The 24,044-nt window shown below is 40.1% G+C and overlaps 1 protein-coding gene across 2 annotated transcripts; it reads left to right on the forward strand.

Annotated features, from left to right (window-relative positions):
• Positions 1 to 6,768: 6,768 nt before the first annotated feature.
• On the forward strand, positions 6,769 to 10,108 carry LOC147902020 (uncharacterized). Of its 2 annotated transcripts, XM_087374840.1 has the most exons (9): positions 6,769 to 7,175; positions 7,391 to 7,496; positions 7,660 to 7,865; positions 7,973 to 8,026; positions 8,124 to 8,297; positions 8,447 to 8,552; positions 8,706 to 8,747; positions 8,878 to 8,934; positions 9,062 to 10,108. In XM_087374840.1, the coding sequence occupies exons 3-9, from the start codon at positions 7,732 to 7,734 to the stop codon at positions 9,968 to 9,970; spliced, it is 1,476 nt and encodes a 491-aa protein (XP_087230966.1). In that variant the 5' UTR covers positions 6,769 to 7,175; positions 7,391 to 7,496; positions 7,660 to 7,731; the 3' UTR covers positions 9,971 to 10,108. The 2 variants fall into 2 exon arrangements, with proteins under 2 accessions (XP_087230966.1, XP_087230967.1); XM_087374841.1 differs by lacking the exon at positions 8,706 to 8,747 and having other exon boundaries at positions 6,769 to 7,496.
• The last annotated feature ends 13,936 nt before the right edge of the window (positions 10,109 to 24,044 follow it).

Below are 24,044 nucleotides of genomic sequence, written 5' to 3' on the forward strand. Positions count from 1 at the left end.
GTCCAAGTTTTCTAAGGTGTACAAGGCCATAGGGAATGGTGGGGGGAGGCTTCATGCAAGAAATAATCATAATGAGATCCCATTTTTTATCTTGAATGACCATAAAATGCATTATTTATTGGTTGCGGTCCATAAAAGTTATTGTATGATTTGTTCTCTTGAAGCCAAAACTGCCTTTTTTGCACTTGTACACCATGGCAAGTAACTTCCCATAAATGATTGGCTGAACATAGGAAAAGAGGGTCCAATTGGCCCTTATGTGTGTAAGGACTAACCACCTCAAGATCCTATTTGCTGCATTTAATGCCGATTAAAATGCCTTAAAGCCAAGACCCCATTTACTCTAATGCTCCTCCAATGAATGCCCCCCACTATTAGTTTATAGAGGACTAATGGGGTCCAATTGGCCCATGGGTGTGGCAAGGACAACAAGGTTTTTTAAAGGAAGAATCCTTATAGGATCTCCTTTAATATCCATGAAACTGCTATTTTTAGTAGTTTTCAACTATGCTGAGGAATTTTTAGTAAATTATTGAGTAAATGATTGGCTTTTGGTAGAATAACACGTTTAATTTGGTGTATGAATGTGTAGGAGGGAAGGACAAATCAAAATGGGAGCCTATTTGTCCCATGAAAATGCCATTTTTGGAAGTCTTCACACCAATTGTGGCAAGTAATTCTCAATGATTGTTTTAGAATGCAATATTAACAAGGTCTAACTGTCCAAGGTGCACAAGATTACCAGATAATGATAGAAGAAATTACATGTATAGATCATCATGCGATTCCATTATCCCCTTTAACACCATGAAAATGCCACTCTTGGTAGTTTCATGCTATGGTGAGAAATTTTCAATAAATGATTAGGTTAGAGTGGGCTAACCAATTCCCATCAAAATACAAGCATGTAAAACCTTAATGAATGGTAGAAAGGAGGTTTGTGCAAGGCCTAATCATAAGAGGAACCTATTTTACCATTGTGTTAAAATGCACTACTAAAGAAAGTGGAACAAAATAACTCAAAGTAATCAAACATAAGAGCTCCATAAGAGGAGCGAGTAAGCGAGCAAGAGAGAGAGAGAGAGAGAGAGAGAGAGAGAGAGAGAAGGAACTCCAATCCATTGTATTATCCACAAAGGGATAGGTATAAATATCACATTTACAAAACCTATTAAGCTATTTTAATCCCTATGCACACACTTAACATAGGATATATACACACATGCACATACCAATAAGCATTGTTTTGTAACATTTACCCTCACACAACAAGACAAAGCACCCATAGACGCACACATAGACGTGTTTCCTTAACTAAAAAAAACTTACGGGCACATCTATTTGCACATCTATTGGCGCGTCTACAGATCCGCGTCTATAGGCGCATCTATATAATGAGATTGCTATATGCTGTACTGTACATGCACGATGGTTGTTCTTCCTCGAGTGCTTCATGAAGACCTTGAAGGGTTTTGTGAGACAAAATGCAAGACCCGAAGGTAGCATGGCCGAGGGTTGGTTGGTACAAGAGTCACTTGTATATATTTCTGAGTTTCTTGTTGATGTGGATAGCTCTCTCCCACGACTATGGAGAGATGATGAAGACCTAAGGATGACCTCTATTGTGTCTTAAGGAAAAGGATGCAGCAAAGTAATAAACACGGAGTTGCTTAATAATATCAACCTCTATTGCATGCTTAATAGTGATGTGATGAAAAGATGGGTGACAAGATACGAGGATGCAAAGGCAAGAAGACAAGGAGAAAGGGCCCTCTTTCGTACACACCACAGATCTCATGTGCCATAGCCTCAGCATCTAAGAGCACTTCCAAAGGATATTCATGTGGATTGGCTACTTGGCGAAATGGAGAGAGCAGAGAGAGACGAGGGGATGCATATCACAATGGAAGAATGGGAGTATGCTAGGGGATGCATGAGCAAGGTCGGTGTATAGAATGTTATGCATAAGTTAGGAGCTTTCAATAATTTAGATTGCTTATTTAATTGATTTTGTCTTGGTGTAGTGTACTATGTTCAATGCTATATGGTGTGAGGGCAAGCATTTTTGAACACAACGGATTGATGATAAGAGAAACACACAAGATTGCAACGTCATTACTAGCTTTGAGGGAGCTAATGGAGCCATGGATGATTATTCTGGCATAATCCAAGATATTATTAAGCTTTACTTTCGATGCTTCTTTGTGTATGTTTTGGATGTAAAGTGGTTCAAGGACATGGTGGAAAGAGGCCCTAATGCAACAATCAAACGCCATGCAAGTGGCTTTGTAACGGGGATGAGCATTTTCTGAGCGAAATCTTCCGAGCGTCCGAGCGAAGGAAAAAAAAAGCTTCCAACTATGCATAAATATGGCAAAAATCGATCAGAAGAAAACATAGTTTCACTTAGAAATATGCAAAGTATTATAGCAATGCCTATTTTATACAAAAATCTTTAGGTGAATCTGTAGGAATGGTGAGAGCATAATGGGATGGCTTTTGAAGAAACCCACATGTAGAGTAGACTTCTCTATGAAAATTCCCTTATGATCCTTCTTACAACTTTTACGTAATAGGGGGTGACATTGAAAACCCTCTCTCAACCTATCTTCATGAAAGAGTTTCTTCAAAGAAAACTCATTGAAGCAAGCCATCCAGGTAGTTTCGCCAGCGAAACCCCTTTGAAGCAAGTCTCCCAAGGTAGTTTCGCTTGGACAGCACTTTTAAAAGTGACATAACTTTCATATCCAATGTCCAAATATAGTCATTCAACCACTCAAATTGATCGGAACACCCCATTTGAGCACATCTATGGAGTTATATTTTGGAAAATCTTTCATATATAGTATTAAATATTACATGTATTTTATGAGAGTGATATATAAGCCCAAGTTAATACTTATTTATAGTAATTTAAACTTCTTTAGAAACATGTCCATAAATATGCTATAAAAACACTAAAAAGATATTGCCATATGATATAAATGTGTTAATAAGTAATTATATATGCATAGTATTATTACATTGAGAGTGATTATGAGGAATGTTTCTTAAAGGAATCAACACTTTTTTAAGGTGATAACAGGGGTACAAAGGGATGTCTCTAAATAAGAAAATTGTTGTGTAAAAATGAATGAGTGACTAGTCTGTATATTTTTATGATAAAGGGATCTAGTTCTAGTGAAAATAAAAGTGTAAAAACCATGTTTCCTAAAGAAAAAAATTTTTAAAAATCTCTTGAAAAACACGCTCGGATAAACCTGCTCATAGGTTTTTGCTCGTAAAATTGACGCATCCCTTTGTAACTATTGACTCCGCAAAGTTTTGGCAAAGTAAGAAGGACACACTAGTACTACCGCAACAATGTGAACATGTATTGTACACACATATAAAAATACGCACTTTTAAATATGTGATAGCTTCGATGCAAGGAAAATAACATGATTGTATTTGTGTTTGAATTAGGTTGTCTATCAACCAATGGTGGATAATAATAGGTGGTGGCATGTCATACCTATTACGCCATGTTCCAAAGTGATGTATAGTACATTTACTAATATGGAGCATATGGAGGATGATCATGGCCATGGAGGTGATGATGATCGTGATACAAGAGAGCAGGATGATCATGAGATAGGAGATACAGATATTGAGTCCATTGCCCGTGAGGATGAGCCTACCATTGGTGATGCGGATTTTGATGAGCACATGAGTAGCACAAGTAGTAGTGGGTTGAATGTATTTGTAGATCTCAACACTGGTTTGGATTTTGAAGTAGATAGTTTAGCAAGGGTTGATCTCACTGAGGATGATATTGAACCATAGCCCATCATTGATATTGGCAAAACTATTTTACATATTGTCTCATTCTCCTCACCTCACTTAATTTTTGTATATGTGTGTTTGCCAAAAAGCATTGATATTTTTGTTAAAGTTACGTGCTTTGGTAATCATGGGCAATGTTTGGAAAGCAGTGATGTACATTTATCAGCTTGCACCAAAATCTCACTTTCTGTATTCTTTGTTTTGCATCTAAATCCGTGTCTAATTCACAGTGCAGACATGCGAATAGATGCGCTATTATTTTTGTAATTCTAGTAGCGCCTATAGACGCACCTGCTATTTTTCGTATCTATCAAGCACGTCTATAGTTGCTTTGTCTTGTTGTGCATGTTGCTTTTGGGTCAATGTGTAATCCAAATGAAACCATACAAACCTAAAGGTTGAGACTTATCTCTACGTAGAGCCATCTTGATTATATCAGCATTTGGATCTTCCAATCTCACCAATAACACTTCAGCTCTATTCGAATCATTTACATACAAAATCATGATGTGTCTCAATGTGTTTTGTCCAAGCATTAAACATAGGATTCTTGGAGAAATCGATGCAGATCTTGTTTTAATAGGAAATGACTATAGGTCATAGTTGTGGGGGATGTAGATTTTTAAACAACCATCATATTAACCCAATACACTCTTGACAAACATTGCCCTATATTCAAGGGGTCATGGATGATATAGAAATAGTTGGTTCTTTTTACTACACCAAGCAACCACAAATGTGGCAAAAAAGAAATAATAAAGTACTAATGATCTTTTCTCGTGTACATTAATGGACCAATTTGCATTAGAATATAAGTGCAATAAGATTTCACAATCTTTGTTATATTCCAACCCATACCAACCTATACTCTTGATGTAAATAAGATTCTTGACACTCAGAAGGAGATATTAGTTGAATGTAATTAATCTTTGTTTGACTAAGGAAGTAATTATCTTGGTAGGTGAAAAATGCCCCTTGAACACCATCAGGAATCATACTTGGCAAGTGAATCAATGGGTTCTAGAAGCTGGGGTCAATCTAGAAAAACTTCAGTAATGAGTCTTCGGCCCTCAAAGGACAAGTTCATAATGGTTTTCATAATAGTTTTTGTTGAAGAATTCACATGTGCCCTGATGCTAGTCTAGATGTAGTGGTTTGTTCACCATTTTGCTTTGTTTCAAATGCTTATTAATGAAGGCTCTCTTTGATAAGGAAAGAAAATTTATTGCATACATGAGTTATATGATTATAGACCTCTTTAGGAAACAAGGCTCTTTTTGGCTCGGAGATCAAGCACATTGGTTTATGACTTTAGACCTATTTTGTAGCAATTAATATCCAGCATGAATACATTGTTTCACAACTAGTCTAAGTGTTTTGAAATATGGCTATGTTTGTTTTATCACTACTAATCTTCATTCATGCCCTGTGTGCATATGTGTATGTGTGCATGCCCATGTGTGTGTGTGTGTGTGTGTGTATGTGTGATTTCACAAAAAAAAAAGTGTGTGTATATGTGTGTGTGTGTGTGTGTGTGTGTGTGAGAGAGAGAGAGAGAGAGAGAGAGAGATAATTTCAAGTTTTGTTATTTAATCAAGCTTTAGTATAAGCTCAGACAAAACAAAGAAAGTGTGTTTAAACAAGTTGAACCATGTTCAAGTGGCTTGCCATGAAGGGATTCTCAATAGGAAAGAGGAAAAGGAGGAGAAAAAGTTGGAAGTGACATTAAATGGCCAAGGAAAAGGGGGAATAAAATAGAAGAAAAAGTGGAGTCTCAACGAATTACAAAAAAGTTGAAATAATTTAAAAATCATTGAACTTAAGGCAAAAAACGTCAATATAGCTTGCCTTGAGGGGGCGGGGGCCAAAAAGAAAAGAAAACACTCATGTTTCCATGGAGGCTAGATCTGGCGGGGAGGGTTGAGAGCAAGTGGAGGTTGGAAGTAGAGTGATAGGGAGGTTTGATTGGGCATCGTGATGAGTGTCAAATTTGAAGGCTGCAACACCCTTCAAAGGGGTTTTTTCCTTCCCCAAGAAGGGAAATAGAGAGATGAACCTTCAAAAGAAGGACAGCTTTCAAAAACATTTCGAAGGAAATGCCACGTCACCCTTCAAAAGAAGGACCGCTTTCGAAAAAATTTCGAAGGAAATGCCACGTCACCCTTCAAAAGTAACTCACTCTTAAATTGCCCTTCAAAATGAAATTCTAGGCTGGGGTGGCCAAACGGATGTAAACGAAATTGTGAACCGAAGTAGCGATGCACCGTGCATCTTGGCTGCATGGAAACAGGCCCTAAATGGAGGGGTTTAATGATCTGAATTGATCAAGCTTGGGCCATGGGCCCTAATAATCCGTTGTACGGTGAGAAGCGACAGCGATTGATCATATTTGGGAGAGAGAAGCGGCGAATTGAAGAGTAGCATTACGAAGCGGTTGGCCGTGACGGGGACACGAGGCTGACAGCAGGGGCGTAGGATGAGGTGGAACGAGCCATGGGGCCACATCTGCCACGTGGGTTTGGATACGAAAAGAACGGCGACAGCCAGTTCACCGGTGACGCCACGAGGTCGGCAGATTCCCGGCGAGTGGGCAGAGGCGTAGACGGAGGTGGCCGATACGGTGGGGCCAGGCGGTTCGAGATACGAGGATGACGGATGGGTGGAGGAGAGGAGCCGGTGGCCAGTTAACCGGTCACGCCTCACGTTGATGACCGACACGTGGCCGATGCAGCCGGCGCATGGACCCCGGACCGCGGGCACTGGCCAGAGTCCGGGCCGGATACCGGACCATACGCCGGGCAAAACCGCTTTCCTGGTTTTTCGAAACCGCTTACCGCCTTCCCGAAAACCACCCCCCGGCAAAACCACTGCACCACGATAATTATATCTTCAAGGCAACTCTTCCGTCCATTCCATTCATGAACTTCGTCGGTTCCTCACGAAGTCTGTACAAAACCCAGCGCCGAATGCCGGAGCCCTTTCCGTCGCCTTGTTAGTCCGCCTTCTTCTGCTGGCATTAGCGAACTCCGTTGACGTCCAATCGTCGTACGAAACGTAGCGACATTCCGCTGTGGATCGCGTCTCGTAAATCGGTTCATTCGGCGGCCTCTCTCCGAAGATTCTTTCGACGACACGCAGCGCCGAAGCCCGGAGAGCTTTCCGTCGTCTTAATCCGTCTTCTTCTGCTCGCATAAGCTGACCAAATGTAGCGAATTCCGCTGTGTAGCGTCACGCAAATCAACTCCTTGATCCGGCGAAGATTATCAATCGAAAGCGAGGATCAGAAAGGAGAAGTTTCCGTCGTCGTCGACACTCATAGACGTACTACGTCATGTTTAGAGCATCGCGAGGTCCGCTAATGCCGAGTAGCGTCAAGAAATCGATTGTTCATTCATATCAGGACGCTGTTTAGAAGAGTACTGGAAATAAATTAAGGAAAAGCAGGAGAAAAACAGTGCTGAATTCTCTCGTCTGCGGTCTTTTTTGGGAACGACGACCAGAAGCAAACGTAGCGAGAACAGCATGAACTGAAAGTTTCCTTCTTCTCCCGGACGTGGCTTTACAGAGAACTAAGGAGACTACAAGAACTGCAGGAGTGAGGAGAAATTTCCGTCGTAGACTCGGTAGACTCCGGTGCACAAAGCTTTTCGCAGCGAGCGATTAATTGTTGAGTAAGCAACACGTCTTCTTGTCTGCCGACACATGAATTTCAACTTTTGCATGCGGCTTCTACAGTAGTCCGTCAATTCTCCCGTCGTAGTTCGTCTACAGTGTAGGAAGCGCTTTAAATATTTAACGACAGCCATGGATTGACGAGGCCCCATCCGGCAACAGAGCAGGCCCTTCGTGCGGGACGAGGATTCTTGTCTCGTTTTTGTCGGAGGTGGTGCTTTCACAACGTCAGGGATGATGGATCGAAGGAATGGCCTCCCTCTCGTCAACCATCTTCTCCAGCACACTCTTCGCAGTCTATGCTCCGACGATCAGTGGGTTTACTCCGTTTTCTGGCGAATCCTGCCTCGGAATTATCCTCCTCCCAAGTAGGCTGATCTCCTCCCGCTAGGTTGCCCTAGCTTCTGCCTTCTGCATTGCTCGTCCCATCTCGCTCTGCCCAAACATCTCATCGTCTTGTTGTTGCTTCGTTCAGATGGGACTCTGAAGCTGGACCTTTCGACAGAAGCAAAGGCAATAAGCGAAACTGGTAGAACCTTCCGTTTGTTTTCCATGTTTTTCCGGCGGTTTAAGCTTCCACGTGCTGGGGTCAATGAGAGTAACGGTACACCAATGTTTGGTTTCAGGATCCTCGTTTGGGAGGACGGATTCTGTAACTTCGCTGCATGTTGTGGGGATGCAGTCAAGGAAAGCGGCCAGCGGGCGAAGGTCGGCCTCAGTGAAGAAACAACACCTGCAGCGACTTTGCAACCAGAGCTCTTTTTCAAAATGTCTCACGATATCTGCAACTATGGAGAAGGGTGAGCGTATGTAGGAATCCACCAATTGCAATGCAATTCAGCACGATAGGCTTTCTGATTTGGTTGCCGGCGTCCAGACGTTATTCGGTCCTTGTGTAATGTGTATGAACGTTGCGGATTTCCGTTCTCATGTGCATGAATGTGTCCAGGCTGATGGGTAAAGTAGCGGCAGACAACAGCCACAAATGGATTTATCGGGATCCATCGGAGCACGACATTGCGTTTCTGTCTGCTTGGCAAGGCTCTCTCGACTCTGTGAGTTCTCTGCTTGATCGGTTACACGCTGTAATTCCTTGCTTAGTCAGTTCTTCAGCTTCATTTTTCATCGCGAAATCATTGCTCGTTAGTATGAAGTTTCCGGTCGCAGGCGCTGAATGAGTTTTGATTGATCGGAATATAATTTGCCAGCATCCTCGAACATGGGAGGCGCAATTCAGAGCTGGGATCCAGGTTGTTCAACGTTTTCGATTTCGTATTCGAGTTGCAATAGATTTAGCATCGTTCCCTTGAATTCTTGCACACTTGCACCGATTTTGAAAACAGACTAGCTTGCGCCTGAAGATTCAAGCGTTTTGCTCAGACTATTGCAGTTGTGGCTGTGGGAGAGGGACTTCTGCAGCTCGGCTCGACTGAAAAGGTTTGTGAATAAAGCGTTTAACGTCATTAATGTTCGACACCATCTTACAGTTTCTATGATCGACGTCGAAACATGGAAAGTAAAAGATGAGCGATCCTGACGTTTAATTGTGGTGTGGCATCGGCAGATTGCGGAAGATCTCAACTTTGTCATATCGCTGCAGAGAAAGTTCAACTACTTGCAGAGCATTCCTGGCGTGTTTGCACCGCATCCAATGCAAGAGCTTCTTGGCGGAGCAAGTCGTCCATCGTCGAGGCCGATCAGGGAGGAAGACAATGCCGGAGATCAGGAGATGGAGGGAAGCCGAATGCTCGCAATCATGGATCAACTAACGCATCGAAAAACTGAGGCGAGCTGCAGAAAGCCGCTCTTCGTGCCGGATCAAAGCCAAATGCTAGGGATGAAGCGTCCTCTGGCAGATTCCGACACTAAAGTTCCGTCCTACAAAGTTCCGGCAACGTTTTCGTCGTCTCCATCGCAGCAACCATCAAGCAGCCGATTATTTGATGCTTCCACGCTTGAAAGCAATGGCTTCTCCTCGTACAATTCTCCTCCTGCTGCTCATTCCAGAAACCTGCGGCCTGTCGTCCCGTCCATGTCGAGCCTCCAGGCCCTGCTGTCCAAGCTTCCAGCTGTAACGGATTGCGCAGCACCGCCCTACATCCCGTCTTCTTCACCATCCGTGAGCTTGAATCCCAGCGCCGGACCACTAATTCGCAACTTTGCTGATGCTTCCTCCGTCATATCAATCACCTCCAAAATGCCTAAAACGACGGCAGTACCAGCAAAAGCAGACGCCACGCCAACATATGCGGTAAGCTGCACGACGACTGCAGGGGCCGGAAACTGCACGGGGGAGGATGTGCAAAGGCCAGTGGGGGTACTCTCTGGGTATGTCGCATTAAGCATGTCGACCATGCCTGAAAGTGCTGCTGCTGCTACAAACTGGAGCCATCTTTCGTCGGAATTCGCTGTTCCCGATGATCTAGAAGCTGGCGAAGCCTATAATTCACTGTTCGGCGAAATCATCAGCTGATTTCTTGAAGCTGGCGATGCGTACAATTTGACGATTTCACAGCCTACAGGTCTATTGCCTGCGTATGGTGCTCTACACTTCAGATTTCTCTGTGTGCTGTACAACTCAGATTTGTGTGTGTGTAAAGAATTGTGTATGTTTTCCTCGTCTCTTTTCCTCTGGTAGTTACTAGTACACTTCAGATTTCTCTGTTTGCAGCACAATTCAGATTTGTGTTTGTGTAAAGAATTGTGTATGTATCTCCTCTCTTTTCCTGTGGAGTTTACAACTTACTAGTATGAACTCTAGGAAATAGCGGCAACCAATGTTTAATGCTTCTTCTTTATGTGCTAGAGGCCCCTTTAATGCCTTCTCATCTATCATCTTGTATCTTTTCTCGTCTTCTTAGTTCTCCATATTGTTCACCATTGTCAACTTTCCTTGAATCCTTCCTCTTCAATGGTCTTCCCCTAGGGCCATAGGCAACTCTTAGCGTTCAAAGTATCTCTCTTTCCTCCACAATTGAGCACATGTGATTGTATGTATATGCATATTACATATTATAAGGAAGCCACGTGCACTAATATAACGAAGCCACATGCACACCACATGGGCATCTCTCTATATTATTCCATATTGAAATAGGCAAATTTAATGCCACTAGCTTAGAGGTCTTGAGCTATCTCGTTTATGGCATCAATGTATATTGACGAGGTGCTTTCAACAATGCCTCCTAGGGAAGGCTTGTAGGATTCCTTCTACACTTACTTTGATTTGGCATCTTGTCTTGGTGAATGTTTGCTAATCTATTTGATGTATTCATAATTGGCACATCTTTTATTGAAAGCAACAAGGACAGGTGGAGGTTGATACATTAATTGCTTAATGAGTTTATGAAAACCAACCATTTGCTCAATTGACTGGAGAGAAATTTGGTGGCTTGGCAGCTGTTGCTAGCCTTTTTGCATTAGCTAAGCAAAAACTTCAGTTTGTCTCTACTCTTTGAGTGCTTGTAGAGCTATGTTGATCCTTTCTTACTATCTTAGTAAATAACTATTTGAGTGCTCGTACGGCCATGCCCATCCTTTCTTTACTATATGGGTAAAGTATATTTTCCTCCTCCCACTCCCCCATTGAAAGATTCTAGATGTGCTAATACCTCTAGCTAAGATTAGTGGTGGAAAAAGAAAGGTGTTTTTAAAGAAAAAAAACCTCTCATATATAATTGATTTGTGTAGTTACATAATTATGTGTGTGTGCGTGCGCACGCATGAGAGAGAGAGAGAGAGAGAGAGAGAGAAAGAGAGAGATCTATTAACAGTAGAGCTGCAGAAGGCCTTAGGGTCTATGAGACAAAGCAATGTGCTAAGTCATATGCATGTGCCACTATCAGTCCACCAATGTGGTGGAATTGGTTTACTACGTAGGGCTATATAAGAAGGCCACTTCTCAAGCCTCAACATCGAATGCCAATACCCCTATCTCAAGTCCTTCTCCATCCACAGTCTATCTAGATCGCCATTGAAGCTCTACTGGAGGGGTGTCTAAAATTTAAGATTAGAAAACATATGCACGTAAGATAGGGTTAATCAACTACATGAGAAATGTAAAAATCTAAGAATGGGGTGTTTTTAATACATGCTTGCTTTGCACATGCTATAAAGGGTTTATGAAGAGTGACTCGCTCCCCCCTAGTGGAATTCATTGTAATAATAGTAGAAGGTTGTATGGGCAACTCTTTCTCCAAATAAGTGACACCCACAACATCTCCATGCAATTTTTTTGAGAAAGGAAACACTCATTGCTTCACATACATGAGGGAATTTACTAGATAGAAACTAAGTGTAATTTATATGTGTAGATTTATGAGAGATTTATGGAGGGGTGTTTATGTTTTGTGATGGAAACACATATACATGCAAGATTAGGCTAATCAATTATATGAGAAAATGTAAAAACGCAAGAATAGCCATGTGAAGCAATTTTTTTTCTTTAGATTGATTTATGTGGGATATTGGTGAACCAAGTGTTTTGCAAATATATGGATTGATTCTCTCAACAATCATTATGGGATCCATCCATAGCTCTTGGGTGCATTCAGTAAAGGGTCACAACCAAATAAATGTTAGAGAGAAAATAAGGATGTTTTCATGTTCTCTTTTGGTCTTATGCTGCAAATCTTTAGCAAGATTGAATTAGGAATTCTCTTTTTTGTGGATATGCTCAAGGATATGGATCAAGTTTTTACCACAATGTCAAGAAAAATAAAGCAAGGTGATTGAAAACTCACTAAGGAATGTAGGAGGCAAATAGATAGATAGTATAAAGCTCACCCATGGGCTCCTATTAAAGTGATAAGCAATACTAGAGAAAGGAGTGAAATAGATAGGTTGCATGGCTTTCATTGCATACAAAGATGGAAATTTTCAAAAGTATCCATTTTGGTAGAGTCACAACTATCATATAAAAAAAGGAAAGAATTAATTAGATAATGCAAGAAGATAACTAGAGGGAGCATTTCTTTTTGGCCAAGTATGAACAATGATGCTCAACCCCAAATGTAGAAACTAAATTTGTATCTTTACTTCCAATGCCATTTTGTCTCCATTTTGCAAACCACATAATAATCGCATAGGAGATCAATTTGCACAAAACCAAGAATACTTATCAATGATTCTATAATATTATAATAATTTGATGATGAATAAGACCTTATTCAAAAAATTTGGACTTTGGTAAAGTCCAATTTTAGAGATGGACAAACCAAAAGTCCAACATTTTTGAATCTTATAGTCCCATGGTTTTTTCCCAATACATTTCAAAACTAATATTGCAATATTTCTTGAAAATTCTCACAATCGCTTGCATAGAGTAATTTTGATCATTGGACATATGAGAACGTAAGTGTTGTTTGAGAGAGGTGGTGTACAATATACCATCTTGCAAGTTAATACTCACCATTAAAATATTAAAACAAGAGTGCATGTATGCACAAAAGCATTGGCTTTGTCTTATGAGGCTCTATTAAGGTTTTATCGAAAATAAATTTAAGGATAATTTTTGCATCCATGTAGTTGAAAAAATGCAAGGTTACTTCATCTACTTAACCATGAGAGACCCTCTTATTGCCACTAATGGCTCTCTATATTTCAAAGTTCTTTTTTTTGTCATGGAGCACATAACTACAATCTTACATTGAAACTTGGATCCTACTATTTAATGAAAATATCATAAAGAGAAAAAAAGAAAGAAAAAAATTATAAGCATGAGACACGACACAAGGTCCATCAAGACCTGATCCTCTCTGCAAATATGTCAAGGGTAGTGTTTTATTATTGCCTTGGTGATGTGCAAAGATTTGCGCCTTTTAAAAATTGAAGGCCAACAAGCTGTACATGAATAAGACTACACTCACAAGAGCTCATAACTCAGCCTTGGTTGCAACCTAAATAATATTGTGTCATGGACTACAACCATATGAAATATCATCTTTCGATCTTGCATCATCTCTACTACTGATTTTGAATCTTATTTGCATCGAGAACATGCATCAAAGAGAGAAAGCTTGTAAGAATTCTATCTGAAGCAACATCGATAATATAAGAGTCCAATAGTATCGACTAAGTACGTTATTCCATCGAATAAACAATTACTGGGGCTGTGTTGATAATGCAGCTGAGTGTCAATTGATTGAGTGCGAGATTGGGGTTTGTAGTTACTGCGAGAATTACAACTTCATCATTAGATTGAATAGCTATTTCAACAATTGGCTCGAAGCAGTAAGGGTGTATAGAACTGTCTCATCATCATACAAGATTCGTGATGAGTCGATACGTTCTCATTACCACACTACATACATATCTTTCAACATACACATCATCAGATTGAGTTGTTGTTTCAACAATTGGCTCAAAGCGGTAAGGGTCTATAGAACTGTCTCATCATCATACATGATCCATAATGGAGTCAATACGTTCTCATTGCACACTACATACATATCTTTCCAATTGCAAAGACCACACTTGAATTGGTCTTAAAAGGAACTTTGAAAGCCATGAAATGGCAAATATATCTCCTCGAAGACCACCACATGATATCGAAACACTCATTCGTGTAAGGTATTCGTCGTGTGTTTTAACCCATGTTGTTCACGTATGAAGTTTATATGGACAACTATGTGCTGAAATAGTTTATTGCACACTGGTCATTGTTGTGCAAGTTCGAAATAAAATTTTGGATTGTTATAGTTCGTAATTATTTAGAGGCCATCCCATTTTTCAATAGGCATGCAACTACATCAAATAAACAATCGCTTGGTGTGTAACCATAATGCATGACATGGCTTAAGTTTTGTTTGTGCAAGATGTTATCAATTGATTTGTTTGGGTCAATTGTTGTTGTTTTGGCTACCAAGCACACCTTTTTTTTCTTAAAAGAGAAAAAATCTGTCAAGAGGGCTACCTTTATAGTTTAAAATGAATCACTTTGATGCACTTCTAGAAGCTGTGCATAGCTTACTAAAGAGAACAAAAAATAGCTAAAACAATGAACGTTCTTACTAAAGAGAACAAAAAATAGCTAAAACAATGAACGTTTACTAGTAGTTTTAGGCAAATTGTTGATGGCCACTTCCCTTTTTTTTGGCTTTTTTTTTCTTTTACAGTCTCAGTAAACAAGGATCTTTTCACTGATAAGCATAAAGCTAGTTAGGCACACATAAAGCCCGTTTGGTAAGTGTAAATCCCATTAGGCAAGCATAAAGCCCGTTTGGCAGGCATAATGCACTTTCAATAGGCAAACATCAGTTTCAGGCGAACCGGCTTTTCTGGCAAACGGCTTTTTATTTTTAGGTGAATTGGCTTTTTCGAAAAATAGGATTTTGGATTGCAATTTTTTTCTTTTTTCCAAGCAACGGCTCAGTCACATACTCAATGCCTTCACTTCTAAATTCTGCAAGGCACATTCATCTTCAGAATTTGTTATTGGTACATAGGAAACCAGTACATGTCATCACTTAGTAGTATTCAAAGAGTATTCAAAAGTGCACTCAACCGTACATAACAGTGTCAATTAAATCCCATGCGCTATCTAAGGAAACCTTTCCAAAAATATTGAAGTAGATGGTACCAAAACGCTCTCTATAACAAGAATGGGCACATTCATTGATCGGCTTTTTACGAATCCCATGTGCTATTTTAGCAAACCCTTACAAGGATACCCAAAGTAGATGGGATACACGAAGTAGAATACAACAAAAGCATTCCACGATTCTTTTTTTCCTTATTGTCTTGAAAATCGTCTTCAGAAAAAAATTACAACTAGCAAAATCATATTAAAAAAAAAAACTATCTAATCTCATACACAAGCCAATCATGCAACGTGTCAATCTACATACTTACGGAGGTCAAATAGTATAGAAAGCCTAAAAAATGCTTCAAGAGACAAGATAGACACGGTGCCACAAGGAGCCCGAATGCAACAAGCTACTAGCAAAGTCCTTGAGTAGCAAGGTCATGAACAACAAGAGCTTGAAGCGAGAGCCTTGGGAATTTTGCATAGGATTGTTTTCTCTGTTGACGCCATTTGTCTATAGCTTTTGTAGCCTAGTTTCGTGTAAAAACTAGGTTGAATTTTGTGTGACTAAAAACTACTATTGGTCTTTCTAATTACTATGACTCCTGCCACCTGTCTATCTTGTAGACTTGGTATCTTTCTAGATCTAGCAATCATCTTGGTAGAAAGAATTGAGAAACATCATACCCAGCACTTGTATCTCAAGAATACTCCAAGTGGAGGTATAATAGTCCTCTTCTACATTCATTGACGTCAATGAGGCCATCACAAACTTGTGAGGGGAATATTGGGCCAAAATCAAAGGGTGCGAAGAGACTTGCTTGGACACGGATCTAGAATGGGAGGGACTTGAGGTCTAAGCTAAGTTTGAGAATGGTTCAAGAAGCTTTGATGCATGGAGTCTCTAGCTCACAAATCCTAGGATATAACAGACAAGGAGCGGTTGCTGCTCATTATGCCTTCTCCCTTGCACGTGCTTGTCCACTCCTCCAAAGTCGTGTATGGCTAGTGCTTCATCCGCCACCCAAACACGTCCCTGACATTACCTTTTATAAGGGAAGCATTCTTGGATTTTAGGTGAGGAAGGTAAAGCTTGAGCACCTTGAGAAGCCTGCATATAAAAAAGCTTATGCTGTGTGTGATGGGCTACAATAGCGGGATGAAAAAGAATGGCTAAACGGGTCTCATCCCTCAACATGAAAAGGAGGAATGACACTGATGGGACCGACATGTAAAGTTCTATTGGCAACCATGACATTGGATGCAAAGCTTATGTGGACTGAGTCTAGAAGGTGATTCTGGGGTTCTTAGCAGAAATGATCACAACACCTGCCTTGTGCTGCTTTGGTGAAATGATTACAACCAAAAAGCACACAAATGGAGGCAAGGCTTGGAGGCACACTAATGGAAGCAAGACTTGGATAAATTGTTTGTAGGAGATCTCAACCTAAATTAATTTATAGCCACGTTGGAGGGGGCCTGAAAAGAAAGCTTTTTAGATGGTCGGCATCCCTTGCTCATCGTGAACCATAGAACATCAAAGACATGCAAGGGCTAGTTGTGGAAAGAGTCATGATTATAACATCCGCACCTAGAGTACTAGAATAAGAACATGGGCCATAGCCTCACCAAAGCATGAGCTTGCTAGTTTCTTGGCTATGGCGGATCGCACTTCCTTCCTCTAAAGCTTTTACTATCTGGCTATGGTTGAACAACAGAATTCTTCCATCCTCGTCCATCCTCTCTGCTCCTCCTCCTCCTCCTCCTCCTCCTCCTCGTCTTCATCATTCCTCCTCTGCGTTTCCTGTCTCTCATCCTCCTTTCACCCCGTGCCCTTGATCAACTTGCTCCTTTCCCTTCTCCACGCTTTCCTATCCACCCCCTTCAGATTCGCCCCAGCCGCCAACCTCTTTCTCATTACTCACTTCCTTGACCCGACATTAGATCCTGAACCATAATGCATTCACCTTTGAGGACGTGCTTGCGTCATGCTTTGCACCTTCGCAGTATGCCCTTGAATGCAAAGAATGGAATTTCTTGGTGTGTACTTGGCGGCATTAAGAACATCCACACCCCGAGTACCGAAATAACACAGTCATTTTTTGGCAGCAATTACCAAGGGTGATCGTTTGTCATTGCGATCAATGCTACCAGGTTCACGCGTTCCTAATCTATTGGGCTAGAATAATTTTGCTCTTCCTTGTATTGCAGTTTGAAAACCACACATTGAAATTCTTTACGTTAGGCATCACATACGAAATTTCTAATAAGCTTGCAACAAATACTCTTTCCACAACCGGCCCTTGCAATGGATGTCGACCATTTAAAATAATCTTTTGTAATCATCGTGACTCTTTCATAATCATCACAATGGAAACAGCAAATACTCATTCATAATCATCATGACGTTGCTTGAGATCTTGCCAAGATTTGATAAGTGATTTTCAGCAGGTTTAGAACTTTCTGAAAGTGTAATATGATGAATCATGTTTGAGGTTTTATCATTCCAACTCATTATTGAAGAATTCTCTCAGAATTACTGCAATGAATTCTCACACCTTTTATGGATTACGAATTGCGAGTCACCAGCATCCGCCATCCCCCTCCTTGCTCCTCGGTGTCCTAGATTTTGAGCCGCATTGTGCAGGTCACCTCCTCGCCTCTCATTCAGTAAAGGATCGATCATTGGAGACATGAGTGACTTGGGGAGCCCCCCCCCCCCCCCCATGACCCTTGAATATTTGAAAATTATTAAGGAAATTCCATGCATATTCTATGTGGACCTTGTCCCACCATACCCTGGATTTTGGATGAGGATTATTACGCCATTGCAGCATCATTGTCGGGAAAATTTTTGGTGAGAGTGTGGGTCCACTCGAAATTCAAAATCTCACCTAGGAGCGTGTCATGTCACAGCCCCAAAATGGCCCCAAAAGTAGTTTTGTGATTGGCTACACCCAAGCAAACATTGACCCTGCCTTTTTGACTAGCCTGTGAATGCAAAATACTCTAGGCACCCTCTATGTTAGGAAGGAAGGGCGGAGTTGTTGATCATTGTTACATATGTCGATGACATGCTACTCACCAGTACTAATGCTACAAAAATTGCAAATTTAAAGGCTAAATTATAGTAGATAATTGAGATATCAGATTTGGGATTGTTTTACTACTATTTGGGCATCCAATTTATACACGATGAAAGAGGTATTGGATGTTGTTGCAGTTCAAGTATAAATTTGGTAAGCTCCTAGAACATCTCAAATTCCAGAATTGCAAGCCCATCTCTACTCCTATGGAGATGGTTCTTAATCTATCCATCTCTACTCCTATTGAGTTGGGGCTTAATCTGTCCATTCACAATGCCAATGAGCCTTTTGATGCATCTGTTTACAACCACGCTATGGGATGCCTTATTTATTTATGCACACATCCTAATATTTAGTATGCAGTGTCTGCGTTGAGAAAGTTTATGCATAACCCAAAGAATTCACATTGGTAAGTTGTGAAACACGTGTTCCGATATCTGCAAGGCACCCAAACTCTTTGTTTTCTCTTTCCCAGGGTTGTGACTTTCACTTACACGCTTATAGTGATTTAGATTGGGATGGCGACTTTGATACTCAGCAGTCCACTAGTGGTAACTATTTCTCTCTTGGGAGCTTGTGCATTTCTTAGTCAAACAAGAAACAGACTACAGTGGCTACCTCTTCATGTGAGGCTGAGCACAGGGCAACCTTCATGACCATATGTGAGTGTATATGGATGAGGTGTTTGCAAGGAAGAGATGCATAACACTTTGAAGAAAGTTTATGCCTATGATTTCAAGATTTACAATGGTGTGTACGCAACTAAGACAAGCAAGAGAGAATGTGGATTAAAGATCCAATGCCTCGAATTAGTTCTCTTATGCATGCGGAGTCCATACCCTGACCACTCCCTACAACATATTAGAAGGGGGACTTCCAAGAGTTTACATCTCATGCTAGAGGAGAAAGAAATTCACAGGTCCTCTCGTCATCAAGGGCACTCCAAAATCTACAAATGTCCAACAAAAAGTGAAAGTCTTTTGATTACTATGTTGGAATACTTGCTGTTAGATATCAATGCTCCACTTTCGTGTAATTACGCGGGAACTAGCTAACTCTACTTGTAAGCCCCCCATATGAGGAGAAGGCATTTGAGTAGCTCGGTTATCCGGTAGGTCCTTGTTTGGACACTAGATGGGGGCCATGTGTGGCCTGATGGTTGGCTGGACAGAGTTGGCACACTGCCAACGAGGCTACATGCAAGTGCCAGAAGGCATCCCATGACTGACCGCACTGAGGGTAGATGGAGCATTTCCCCGAGCAGCCCACCACTCTCGGGTTACGGGGCCTATTTGGAGCCTCAGATGATCCCGAATGGCTCTAGGCCGAATGGAGACCGTAGGATAGTTGCTCTATTTTGTGCACTAATTCTATCGTGTGGTCGGTGGCCTATTTCGAGACTGACCTCCAGTCAGCCATTTTGGGCAGACTGGGTCGGTCACCCAATTGGGTCTAACCGACTACGACTGGTGGCTATATAAGAGCAAGCCCGTGAAGCCCATTTCATCACTGGCTATAGCAACCCTGATTCCTTAGCATCCAGCCTCCGTCCTCTACTGTTTCCAACATGCCATTGAAGCTCCTCTCACAGGAGTGCACGGTTGGGAGGCAGCGCCATCTATTGTATCAGTTTTACAGTAATCTTTTTGATTCTCCATACTATCTGCTTTTCTCTCTTGCATACAAGATCTTGTTATCTATTGAGCACAGATGTTGTATTGTTTTCTTACACTTGCAGCTGCCTAATTGGGAGGTCACCTTATTACAAATGGGATATCTTTTCAAAGATCTTCTCAGAAAAGGATATTCCACTGATATTATTGAAAGAAAGGCTTGCACAGCACACTCACTGGCAAGGTATCTAATTGTCAGCTATGAGAAAGAGGTGGAACATAAGAAGATTGGAGATGATGACACATTGGATGATCTTGATGGCCTCTAGGATAAAGACGAAGGTGATGCACAGATGATTGTAGATGAGGACATGGATGATCTTCATGGCTCACAAGATTATGCAAAGAAATCATGGACATATATCCTGGTATGACCCTTTACTTTTCTTTTACAAGCATTAGATTTAACTATAACCTATCAATCTCACAAGCTTTTGTATTTCTTATAGACAGCAGAGGGGAAGGAAGAAGAAATGATTTCATGTGGATCTGAAGTTAGGAAGGCCACAATATTTCCTTCAAGTTTTAATCAATATGGTAACTGCTAGAAAAAATGAAACTAAAATATTTGAGACAGTAAAAGGATGATTGAAAGACTTTCTTAATATAGAGAGTCAACTACTTTGCTTATATGGGAACTTAGAGCATATGATGATGGCGCGGCTCATGCTGAAGAACTCTAAAGATTTGTCTAAGCTACAGGAAATAGGAAGTAACTTTGATGTTCATGTTCTCATTGGACATCAACCTCAATATCTATCATTTGGTGAAGAAGAGATTCAAATCCTAAGATATCAAGAGAAAGAGGTTAATGATAAAGTTATAATGGCCACCCTTAGGTTTGATGCAAACTTTATCTTGACTTAGTATTTTTTGCGTATGTATTTTTTGCGATGCACTTATTCATTCCCTTGTATGTTATGATGGCTAGGTCTACATCAAGGTTAATAAGTGCAATCGAACAAGTCACAAAGTATGATGGTGACTTGCAAGAAGCAATGGACCTACAAAGATGTGAGGTTGTAGAGCTAAATGATGCACATAGATGTGGGTGGAGAGTGTGCTACACCTGCAAGTTGCTCCTTGATGAAATATTTGATTGAGTCTAGGCATCGCAAAAGTAGAGATTCAACATACGATCGAGGAGTATAAACCCAAAGCATCAGAACAGAGTCCACTCATGGAAGTAGAGACTCAATCTATGGCCAAAGCATTACACCATTTTGGGGAGTGTATGCCCAAAGCATCCCAGCAAGGTCCACGAATGGAAGTAGAGACTCATTTTATGCCCAAACCTCCCGAGGAGTCTCTGCCCAAGGAATCACAATATACCCACACTCAAAAGCTAAGATTTAATATATGCCTGGAGAGTCACAACCTCCATTGGAGTCTATGCCTAAACCTCACAACCGAGTCCATGCCTGGAAGTAGACAAATTCTATGCTCAAAGGAAGAGTCCATATATGCCTAAAGCATCAAAGCCTTGAGAGAAAGAGTCTAATTCCAAAGCATCACAATGAAGTCCACATCAAGTATCAGAATCCACTTCATTGTGAAGCTTTATGATGGAGTTTAGCAGGTACATTAGTTTTTTTTGAAGTAGGAAAAGCTTTATTGGCAAGTGATGCATGTACAAGTGCAAAGTCGCAAAACTTTGTATTTGTGATTTTGTTGCTCATAATGTTATTTTGGTTGATTCTATTAAATGTGTGAATACATAATGGGCATTTATCATGGATACATATTAAATGTGTGACTTATTTTCCTTGGCTCACAATGTTATTTTGGTTGATTTTATTAAATATGTGAATACATAAGGGGCATTTACTCATGGATACATAAGGGAAATTTATCATGGATATATATTAAATGTGTGATGATGAAAAAAAAAGCATCTTTCAGTCCAATGTATTATATACATTAAACTCATTATAAGAATATAATAATTATTTCTAAGATCTCACTTTATTCGAAATCTATCATCTCACATTACAGTCTTGCACTTGTTATCTCACACTATCTAGTAGAGTATTCTCGTCATCAATAACTCCTACTCTCTCAATTTATTTAATCGGTTTCACTTTATTTAAAGTCTAACTTATTATACATAATAAACATCTCATGATAGGAATCTAATAATTATATTATTCTTATCTTCATTTAAAGTCTAACTTATTATATATAAGAAATATCTCATGATAGGAATGTGATAAGTATATTATTCTTGTCTTCAATCACTTTATTTCATAGATTGAAATGTATTCAAAATCTATCCTCTCATGTCTCACATTATGGTCTTGCATCTTTTACTTCACTTAATCAACAACTCACCTCTCTAAATTTATTTAATCGGTTTCACTTTATTCGAAGTCTAACTTATTATATAAAATAAATACCTCATGATGAGAATCTAATAATTATATCATTATTGTGTTCCATCACTTTATTTTATAGATTTCAATGTACTCAAAATCTCACTACTACACATGGATCCTATTGTGATGCTTAAGTACCGACGTTTAGCGTGCGCAGGGCGCTAATCATCAGTATTGGAAGCAGGGTTCATTAAGGGTCGCTATATAAAAAACTTTAGTCAAACATCGCTATATAGTGACGTTTGCCTAAAGTTGCTATATAACGAATTTTATTAGATTGGTAATGGTCATTATATAGTGACACTAAGACAGTTTCCTATAGCAACATTTTACAAAGAGTTTTTTTTCCCATACCGACCTAAAAGATAGTTTTTTCCACTGATATATATTTTTTAATTTTCATACATGTTTGATCTTTTGAGAGAATAAAAGTACAAGAGCATGTACATCAAGCCTTTGAAGCTCATATATTCATGTCCAAGTTTGAGATGAAAAAAATCAATGAAGAACATTTACATCAATGGTTTCTCATCCTGAGCCAAGTCTAACACGCCAAACAAGTCTATCCAAGTCTAACACACCAAACAAGTCTATCTCTAACTCTACACCGAGTTGATCTCCTATATCATCATTGTACTCTAGCATCGTACGTTCACCTAAGAGTATTTGATCATCTTCTTTAATAAAGTGTGGTGATTCTTGATGATCGTTGTCTTCTTCCTCAATATTGTGATCTCCATCTTCCTCTATTTGATGTCATTATGTGCATCTTCCTCTTGGCTCATATTATGATCTACATCTTCTTTGCTAGATTCATCTGGATCAATTGGATCCGGAATTGGTAGTGGCATCTCCATATCTACATCTCTATCTTCAAAAATTTGCTTACTTTGTGGTGCAACTTGGATCGTGTACCACCATCTTGGATCAGAACGATCTGGATGAAAAACCTCCTATATTGAAGATGGGTGCCAAATGCCATCAATTATATATATGAAATTATGCTTAAGTACATGTATCAATGGATCTTTAAAAACGAAAGCTTTGATTAATTAAATCATTAGTATGCACCTGCTCACGGTGCTCGAGAAGAACAAAAGTATCACTTTCATCGATCCAAAGTTTGGTGGAGTCTATTGCAAAGATACTGCTACTGTCTTTTCTCACTGTCGCATGGGGACCGTTGTAAATAGTTCTAAACCATTCTACATCAAGCTAGATGAGGAGAGAAGATTGGTATCCGAAGCACTTGATCGACTATCTTGTGTGAAGTTAGCCATGACTCCACAATCATACGTGACTCTCTTTAAATTGATGCATTCCACGCAAAAATGTCATCCATATGACCATAATGCACTGTACTTTTTGTATTGTAAAAGAGCATCATTAAAACAATGAAGATGCATCTATTTTATAGCATACATTGTGACAAATAATTACTTAATTACATCAAGAGGTAAGAAACTTACATGCATCATACAACTCTCGCTCGCGCTCGTTTATTGTCTCTCCATCATGTTCAGTTTATAGCCAATCAAGTGACATGTGAGTGGGGAGAAGAGCCAGATCCCGTGGATAGGGTTGCGATCGCCTATACATTACTCTAAATATCGTCCTTGCATTTATTCTTTCTGCTTTTGTCGCTTCATATCTCTCAATCCACTTCTGCATCTCCTTGCTATTGAGGATACAAAACTTATTGAATTTCTCCATTTGCTCTTCGCTCATCTTTCTTTCAATCCCTTTTCCTTGGGGAACCTCACCAATGATGCGATCATCATCCTTGTTATGCCAAGCTTGTAGCATATCAAGATCCGTGGATGCAAGAAACTACGTGATGTATACTAATAACTCTTGCACAAGCCATCCCTTTGCCATGCTTGCTTCT

The sequence above is a fragment of the Dipteris shenzhenensis genome, chromosome 5 (assembly GCF_047967505.1).
Source record: "Dipteris shenzhenensis isolate YYH24624 ecotype China chromosome 5, Dip_SZ_1.0, whole genome shotgun sequence".
Taxonomy (NCBI): Eukaryota; Viridiplantae; Streptophyta; class Polypodiopsida; order Gleicheniales; family Dipteridaceae; genus Dipteris; species Dipteris shenzhenensis.

Bases quoted from the DNA above. Each gene is read 5' to 3' on its own strand.
- LOC147902020 (XM_087374840.1), top strand. From the start codon at position 7,732: ATGATGGATCGAAGGAATGGCCTCCCTCTCGTCAACCATCTTCTCCAG. The intron at 8,027-8,123 runs GTAGAACCTTCC...GTTTGGTTTCAG, and splicing joins AAAGGCAATAAGCGAAACTG to GATCCTCGTTTGGGAGGACG. The intron at 8,748-8,877 runs GTTGTTCAACGT...CGTTTTGCTCAG, and splicing joins AATTCAGAGCTGGGATCCAG to ACTATTGCAGTTGTGGCTGT.